General features: G+C 47.8%; 1 protein-coding gene across 1 annotated transcript; it reads left to right on the forward strand.

Moving 5' to 3' along the window:
* The first annotated feature begins 832 nt into the window (after positions 1 to 832).
* Positions 833 to 6,440, forward strand: LOC147124659 (uncharacterized). The gene is made up of 3 exons (XM_085983482.1): positions 833 to 949; positions 1,730 to 2,644; positions 6,384 to 6,440. Exons 1-3 carry the CDS (start codon positions 833 to 835, stop codon positions 6,438 to 6,440), a joined length of 1,089 nt encoding a protein of 362 aa, XP_085839608.1.
* The last annotated feature ends 2,784 nt before the right edge of the window (positions 6,441 to 9,224 follow it).

The raw sequence follows: 9,224 nt of genomic DNA on the forward strand, positions 1-9,224 counted from the left end.
CGATCAGTTCCGATGGATGGGTCACATCGTCCACATGCCCAATATGAGACTCCCAAAACAAGCACTCTACTTGGAGCTCCGACACAGCAAGTGAGCCCCAGGTGGGCAGAGGAAATGCTTCAAGGACACCCTCAAAGCCTCCTTGAAAATATGCAACATCCCCACCAACACCTGGGAATCCCTGGCCCAAGACCGCACAAAGTGGAGGAGAAGCATCCGGGAAGGCGCCGAACACCTCGAGCCTCTTCGCCGGGAGCAAGCGGAAGCCAAGCGCAAACAGCGGAAGGAGTGCACGTCAACCCAAGCACCCTACCCACCTCTTCAACCACCGTCTGCCCCACCTGTGACAGAGACTGTAGGTCCCGCACTGGACTCATCAGTCACCTGAGAACTAATTTTTAATGTGGAAGCAAGTCATCCTCGGTTCCGAGGGACTGCCTAAGAAGAAGAAGGAGGCACCGTCTTTCGGATGAGATATTACACTGAAGTCCTGTCTGCCCTCTCAGGTGGATGTAAAAGATCCTGTGGCACTATTCAAAGAAGAGGTAAGGGAATTCTTCCTTGTTTTCCTGCCAATATTTATCTCCCAACCAACATTGCTAAAAAAAATTATTTGACCATTATCTCATTGCAGTTTGTGGGACCTTGCTGTGCACAAATCGGCTGCCGCGTTTCCTACATTAACAACAGTGACTACACTTCAAAAAATGTACTTAATTGGCTGTAAAGCACTTTGGGATGTCCTGAGGTCACGAGAAGCACTATATAAATGCAAGTGCCGATGTCCTAGGGGGAGTGTTTGCTAGTACTGTTGGGGAGAGTTTAAACTAAAATGGCAGGGGGTTGGGAACATGTGCAGGGAGACAGAGGAAAGGGAAGCAAGGATAGAAACAAAAGACAGGATGGAGAAAAGCAAAAGTGGAAAGCAGAGAAATCAAACAGGGCCACAGTAAATAATAATTCTAAAAGGACTAAGGGATAAAAATTGAGTAGCGCCCCAATTGAGGTGCTAACTTTGCTGGGGCACTTCCCCCGCACCGGAAATTGAGTAGTTGTGCCCCAAGAGGGAAGCGGGGCGCCACTGGAAGTGCCCTGCATCCCTCTTGAGGCACTGTGAGTGAATATCGTGTCGTAACGTGCCGCAGCGCCACACGCTGCGGCATGTCATGCTGCGGTATTGCAGGCCTTCCTCCCCTTCTTAAAGGGGCGGAGGCCTTGTGCAGCTGGGCTCCCGGGGATCGGGAGTGCAGGCAAAAGAGCCCGGCACCCAAGAGAAGTGCCGGGCTCTTGGAACGCAGCCGGCACTCCGCGGGAGGGAGGGCGTGGTTCAGGAGGCCGGGGACGGGTGCGCAGGCAGGTGCTGGCAGGCAGCCAGCAACAAAAATGGCCGCCCCACACCAGGCCTTTAAATTGCACCTCCCGGGCCGCAGGTACGCCCCGCTGACCCTGTCGGACATAGCGTCCGGCAGTAAATCAGGGGGCGATCCCGAAGATCGCAGCCGGGGCATGAGCAGGGCGCTGCGCACACCAATGACGTCATCGCCAGCGGCACAGCGCTATCAGTTAGCACCACCACTAACCTCCTGCTGAATTTTGCGGGAGGCGTGGGCAGTGCCGCGTCCGGGCGCTAGTTGGTTTGCGCCCCACTTAACGCCATCTTAAGGCGCTAATGGGTGGTGCTACCAACTGAAATTTTCCCCCAAAGAGTGTTAAAAAATCAAGCCTGAAGGCTTTGTGTCTTAATGCGCGGAGCATTCGTAATATGGTGGATGAATTAGCCGTGCAAATAGATGAAAACGGATGTGATATAATTGAGATTACGGAGACATTCTGCCAGGGTGAGCAAGACTGGGAAGTCAACATCAAGGGGTATTCAATATTCAGGAAGGACAGGAAAAAAGGAAAAGGAGGTGGTGTAGCATTGTTGGTTAAAGAGGAGATTAACACAATAGTAAGGAAGGATATTAGCTCTGATGATGTAGAGTCTGTATGGGCAGAGCTGAGAAATACCAAGGGGCAGAAAACGTTAGTGGGAGTTGTATGCAGACCCCCAAACAGTAATGCTAAGGTTGGGGATGGCATTAAATGGGAAATTAGAGATGCGTGCAATAAGGGCACAGCAGTTATCATGGATGACTTTAATCTAAATATAGATTGGGCTAACCAAATTAGTAATAATACTGTGGAGGTGGAATTCCTAGAGTATATATGGGATGGTTTCCTGGACCAATATGTCGAGGAACCAAATAGAGATCAGGCCATCTTAGACTGGGTATTATGTAATGAGAAAGGATTAATTAGCAATCTTGTTGTGCGAGGCCCCTTGGGGAGGAGCGATCATAATATGATAGAATTCTTCATTAAAACAGAGAGTGAAGCAGTTGACTCAGAGACTAGGGTCCTGAATTTAAATAAAGGAAACTACGATGGTATGAGGCACGAGTTGGCTAGGATGGATTGCGGATCATTACTTAAAGGGTTGACGGTGGATAGGCAATGGCAAACATTTAAAGATCGTATGGATGAACTACAGAATTTGTTCATCCCTGTTTGGCATAAAAATAAAACAAAAAAGGTGACTCAACCGTGGCTAACTAGGGAAATTAGGGATAGCAAAAGATCCAAGGAGAGGACATGGAATTTGGCCAGAAAAAGCAGCAAACCTAAGGATTGGGTGCAGTTTAGGATTCAGCAAAGCAGGACAAAGGGATTAATTAAGAGGAGGAAAATACATTATGAGAGTAAGCTTGCAGGGAACATAAAAACAGACTATAAAAGCTTCTATAGATATGTGAAGAGAAAAAGATTGGTGAAGTCAAGCGTATGTCCCTTGCAGTCAGAATCAGGGGAATTTATAATGGGGAACAAAGAAATGGCAGACAAATTAAATAAATTCTTTGGTTCTGTCTTCACAAAGGAGAACACAAATAACCTCCCAGAGATGTCGGGGAACATAGGGGGAGAAATTGGGTAAGTAGCGCCACTTATTAGCGCCTAAAGCGGCAGGCAGTGGCTGTAGCGCCACTGGCTGTGCCTCCCGCGATATTCAGGAGGGGCGCTAATGGTGGCATTAGCCTGTTGCGCTGCGCCACCACCGATGATGTCACCGGAGTGCGCAGCACCCCATTCGTGCCCCGTTCGCGATATTTGGTAACGAATGCCGCAGTTGCGCCATTCGCTACCCGCGCCCGGTTCACAGGGCCTTACTATGCCGGCAGCAGCGCAAGTTAAGGTGGAGGTGCGGGGCGGCCGCTTTTTCGGTGGCCACCTGCCAGCACCTCCGTCCCCAGCCTCCTAACCCCCCCGCCGCGGCATTGCCGGCTGTTTCCCGAGTGCCCTGCACTTCTCCTTGGTGCCGGGCTCATTTGCCGGCACTCGTGAGCGGGGGTCACGCTGTTGCAGGCACCTCCCCTTTAACAGTGGGAGGAAGGCCTGCAGTACCGCAGCGTGCCGTGCCGCAGCGTGTGGCGCTGCGGCACGTTGCACTGCGATAATCAGTTTCAGCGCCCTAAGAGGGACGCTGATCACCTCGAGCCTCGCCCCGTGTCCCTTGAGGGGCACTGAAACTGAATTTCTGGCGATCGATATTACTCCGATCGCTGCGCTAAATCCTGCGCTCAGGCGACTTTTGCGCCACTTTGGCGCCCCAACCCAATTTCTTGGCCATAGGGTCTAATGAGAGGGAGGAATTGAATGAAATCAGTATTTGTAGGGAAATGGTGTTCGGGAAATTGATGGGATTGAAGGCCGATAAATCCCCAGGGCCTGATAATCTACATCCTGGGGTACTTAAGGAAGTGGCCCTAGAAATAGTAGATGCATTGCTGGTCATCTTCCAAAATTCTATAGACTCTGGAAGAGTTCCCATGGATTGGAGGATAGCTAATGTAACCCCACTATTTAAAAAAAGTTGGTAGAGAGAAAATGGGGAATTATAGGCCGGTAAGCTTGACATGGGTAGTGGGGAAAGTGCTAGATTCCATTGTAAAAGATGTAATAACAGAGCATTTGGAAAACAGTGACAGGATCGGACAAAGTCAACATGGATTTACAAAAGGTAAATCATGCTTGAATAATCTACTGGAATTTTTTGATGATGTAACTGGCAGAATTGATAAGGGAGAGCCAGTGGATGTGGTGTATTTGGACTTTCAGAAGGCTTTCGATAAGGTCCCGCATAAGAGATTAGCGTGCAAAGTTAAAGCACATGCAATTGCGGGTAAGGTACTGACTTGGATAGAGAACTGGTTGGCAGACAGGAAGCAAAGAGTTGGAATAAACGGGTCTTCTTCCAAGTGGCAGGCAGTGACTAGTGGGGTACCGCAGAGATCGGTGCTAGGACCCCAGCTATTCACAATATATATTAATGGTCTGGACGAGGGAACTAGATGTAATATCTCCAAGTTTGCAGACAACACATATCTGGGTGGGCGTGTGTTGGACAGGTTGGGTGATTGGGCAGATGCATGGCAAATGCAGTATAATGTGGATAAATGCGAGGTTATCCACTTTGGTGGCAAAAACAGGAAGACAGATTATTATTTGAACGGCAATAGATTAGGAAAAGGGGGAAGTGCAACGAGACCTGGGTGTCCTTGTGCACCAGTCGCTGAAGGTAAGCATGCAGGTGCAGCAGGCGGTTAAGAAGGCAAATGGTACGTTGGCCTTCATAGCGAGAGGATTCGAGTACAGGAGCAAGGATGTCTTGCTGCAGTTGTACAGGGCCTTGCTGAGACCACATCTTGGCCTAGAAATTGAGTGGGCTTAGCGCCCAATTAGTGGCGCTAGAGGGCCTTGCGCCGGACTTATAGCCGTTTTGCAAATTGACTTGGGCCTTACCATCGGCGTTAGCCGGTAGCGCTGCGCCGGCACCGATGACGTCATCGGTGTGCGCAGCGTCCCGGTTGCCGTGGTAACCCGGCCCCAAGCCCAAATTCAGTTGCGCCCGCCTCGCCCGTGGCAGGCGCAACTAACGAATGTGAAAAGTGTTCTTACACGCCTTTGCGCCGGCGCATAAAGGTGGAGCGGCGGCCGGCCGCGTTCCCGGCGGCCGCCTGCCCGCACCTCCCTTCCCGGACTCCTGCATCACCCCCCCCGCGGCCCTGATGAGTGTGTGCTGCGAGCCCGGCACTTCCCCGAGGTGCCGGGCTCAGATGTCGGGGGAATCCGCCGGACAGTTGTCGGCTGCAGGCAGCTCCTCCTTAACAGAAGGAGGAGGCCTGCAGTTCCCCAGCCTGCCGCACCGCATCGGGTGCCGCAGCGGGGGATTAGCGCCGGGAAACCCAATTCAACGCCTGTTTTCAGGCGCTAAAACCCTCCTTTAGCGCCCGCCGCCCTCTGGGGCCGGCGCAACCGAATTTTCGTCGGGCGCTGCCGCATTAACGCTGGCACAAAATTTCTGGCGCTACAGCCCTGGCGAGCCCACAACCCAATTTCTAGGCCCTTGAGTATTGTGTGCAGTTTTGGTCGCCCTATCTGAGGAAGGATTTTCTTGCCATGGAGAGAGTGCAGCGAAGATTCACCAGGCTGATACTTGGGATGGCAGGAATGATGTATGAGGAGAGATTGGGACGATTGGGCTTGTACTCTCTGGAGTTTAGAAGAGTGAGAGGGAATCTCATTGAAACTTATAAAATTCTGACAGGACTGGACAGACTAGCTGCAGGAAGGATGTTCCCGATGGTCGGGGAGTCCAGAACCAGGGGTCACAGTCTAAGTATAAGGGGTAGGCCATTTAGGACAGAAATGAGGAGGAATTTCTTTACCCAGAGAGTGGTGAACCTGTGGAATTCTCTACCACAGAAGGCAGTAGAGGCCAATACATTAAATATATTCAGGAAGGCGTTGGATATATTTCTTAAGGCTAAAGGGATCAAGGGGTATGGGGAGAAAGCAGGGACAGGGTACTGAATTCGGATGATCAGCCATGATCGCATTGAATGGCGGAGCAGGCTCGAGGGGCCGAATGGCCTACTCCTGCTCCTATCTTCTATGTTTCTATGTTTCTATGGATATGGGGAGAAGGCAGGGACAGGGTACTGAATTTGGATGCTCAGCCATGATCTCATTAAATGGCAGAACAGGCTCACGGGGCTGAATGGCCTACTCCTGCTCCTATCTTCTATGTTTCTATGTTTCTTTCTACACTTAGCCTGAGGTTGTTATGCTCTATTCTTTCCATATGGTGGCAGTGTTAGAGCAATTTTAGCATTCAGAGAACAGAGTATTTATCTGTTCCTGTAAGCCTCAGACAGTATATGTATTAATATTATTTATTTTGCAGGGAAAACTCTATGAAATTCTCATTGTACAACAAAGCCCCCTTATTATTATACCGAATTTACCAGACAAATTGACGCTATCCAATGTGTTCATAAAAACAGTGGAAAAGGAGTCAAAACGGAATTGAAAAGGAAATAAAGGAAAATGTGAAAGCTTAGATGTATTGTAAGCAGATCAAATGTAGGTGAGCGATAGAGAGAATGGTCGGAACCTTTCCAAACAGGTGTGAGGGGATTAAAGCATTTTCTCAATGCCTGGGTTGTTCTTGTGTTAAAGAAGAACTGTTTTGAACAGCAAAGTTGAGAGAAAAGTTGGCAGGGCTGTGCACGCAAGTGATTTTATGATGTTTGTTTCCAATGAAGTGATAGGTTTTGATGGATTGCTCACAATTAAACTAAAGAGGTGCCCCAAATTTTTTTTATGAAGTCTCTCCCCCAAACTTATTTTTTATGAAGCCTGACCTGAGTCTAATGATGGGATTATTTGCATAGAATAGAATTATCTATGGTTGCACACTGAATCCAGTCTGTTATGACTGCCCCAGAGTCTGAAAACTAATAATATTATTGCGTCTGGGTTTCCCTTGTAGAGTGTTAATTCTAGTTCAAAGTCTTTTAAAACCTGGAAATACTCAGATGGACAGGCAGCATCTGTGTAGAAACAGGCGTCATCTGAGCAAGGGTCTTTAGACCTGATCTGTTGGCTGACTGACTTCTGTTTTTCTGCAGATGCTGCCTGACCTGCTGAGTATTTGCAGCTTTTTCTGTTTTTTGGTTTTCAGATTTACAGCATCTGTATTTTGCTTTTTATTTTAAAGCCAGTTGGAATTTTATGGCACTCCCCCAGATTTCACGGTTATTTTGAATGGCGCAAGCCATAACTCACCAGATTTAATTTACCATGGTGGGATTCGAGCTCTGGATTGCTAGGCCATACCATAACCACTGGGCCACCATACCAAGCTCACAATGTGCATCATTCGTTTTGATGGAAAGATGTAACAGAGCTGCAAATTTACAATGATATTAAAGTGAATCAATAAATCATTTATTTTGCCGTTGTGATTAGATATAACACAAACCAGATGAATTTCATTTTTTCAGATATTGGTTTGCTTTTCATGGTAATTTTGGTGCAGCCCACTGTCTACCTGCCTTACTGGAGAATATAATACAACAACCCAACCCTGAAGCAATCTGTTCGGGGAGAGCATTGCAGCACTATGCTGAAGGTGAGCGTACATTCAATTCCCATTTCGCTCAGTTCCAGATCAGAGTTATGGGAAAGCAAGAATTATTTAGAACAAGTGAAAATTTACATTTTAATTGGGAGGGCTGGATTGGAAAATGACGCAATGATTCAAATTCCATTTAAAATGAATATTTAGCATTTATATATTAATGACGTACGATTAACGTTTTGTATAATCAGAATGCACGACGAGGAGAAAAGAAAGAACTTGCATTTATATAGTGCCTTTCACATCCTCAAGACATCAAAAAGGTCTTTTACAGCCAATGAAGTACTTTTGAAGTGTAGTCACTGTTGTTTTGTAGCACAGCGCGATCCCACAAACAGCAATGAGACGAATGACCAGTTAATCTGTTTTTGTTGGTGTTGGTTGAAGGACAAATGTCAGGCATGATATCAGGAGAACACCCCTGCTCTTTTTCGGATCGGGCTATGGGATCCTTTACATCACCTGAGGGGGCAGACAAGGCTTCAGTTTAACATCTCAGCAATTTAATATATTGGACGTTGAGCAAGAGCTCTTATGAGACTGGGACAGCGTAGCGATAGTGAATAGTGTCAAGTCTTGCGATACAATTTCATGGCTCAATCCAAGCACTTTTCCTCTGGAAGCAGGTTTTGGGTGGATGGGGGGAGGTGGGGCAGGGGCAGCAGACTGAATGTCAACCCCCCCCTCCCATTAGGATCCCAATGGAATTTTAACCACTGACTGAGTGAAGTGGAACAGTCAGTTCAAATGCTATCAGAGTCTCAGTAATGCCATAGCATTCCCTCAGTACTGCACTGAAGTGTCTGCCTAGATTATGTACGCAAGTCTCTGGAGTGGGGCTTGAACCCATGACTTTCTGACCCAGAGTGGCAATTTCAGCCCACCCTGCCTGCCAGGAAAAGGGCAGCTGCGAAGTTAAAATTACATCCGAAAACTTAGCGTTCCCGCTCCATTCCTGTCCGCTGCCGCTTGAACTGGGCCTTTTCTTTAGGTGGCCAAGGCACCCGCATGATTCAGGTGGGATCCTCATCAATCTATCCAAAGTGGGGTCCTATGATGTCACTGCCTCATTTGAATAACTGCCCTTAACCTGTGCGTATTGCAGGTGCAGAAAGTCTGCACCTCCTCAGGAGAAAGTCTCACAAATTCCGGCAAATGTCAAATGGTAACTCAGCATCACAAGACTCCATCTCTATTTCATGTGCTTAACACGCAGGAATAAGGCTTCATCGAGTGCTAATCACAAGGAAATTGGTCCCATGCAGACTCAGAGGTGTGTGGCAGCAACATGTTCACAAAATGAATGCTAACTGTAAGAAAGTTGTGAAGAAAAAGGCACTCTGTAGATAGTTACACAGGAGACTTGCGCATTGCTGTCCTGTTATTTTATCATCACAAAAGAAAGTGATCAAAAAATGTATACATTTTTTAAAGATTACAGCAATGAAGCACATGCTTTCTCATTTTCATTGACGTATCTTCTGAATGCTGCACTTATACAGTTTGTACTGTTACACTGAGTGTACTTGGTGCACTGTTTGAGACCAGCACCTGTTTTTAGAGTGGTGCCAGCAGCAGCAGCAAGTTATACAATGAGGATGCATTTACGGCCCTCCAGTTCCCTTTTCCTTTTGGGTCACCAGCCAGGTTCGCATTTAAAGAAGCGCCCAGAAAAAGTAAGCCTTAAAGCCTTGCTCAGCTC

Source organism: Somniosus microcephalus, chromosome 1, assembly GCF_052327205.1.
Source record: "Somniosus microcephalus isolate GS21.2 chromosome 1, FLI_Smic_1.0, whole genome shotgun sequence".
NCBI classification, from domain to species: Eukaryota; Metazoa; Chordata; class Chondrichthyes; order Squaliformes; family Somniosidae; genus Somniosus; species Somniosus microcephalus.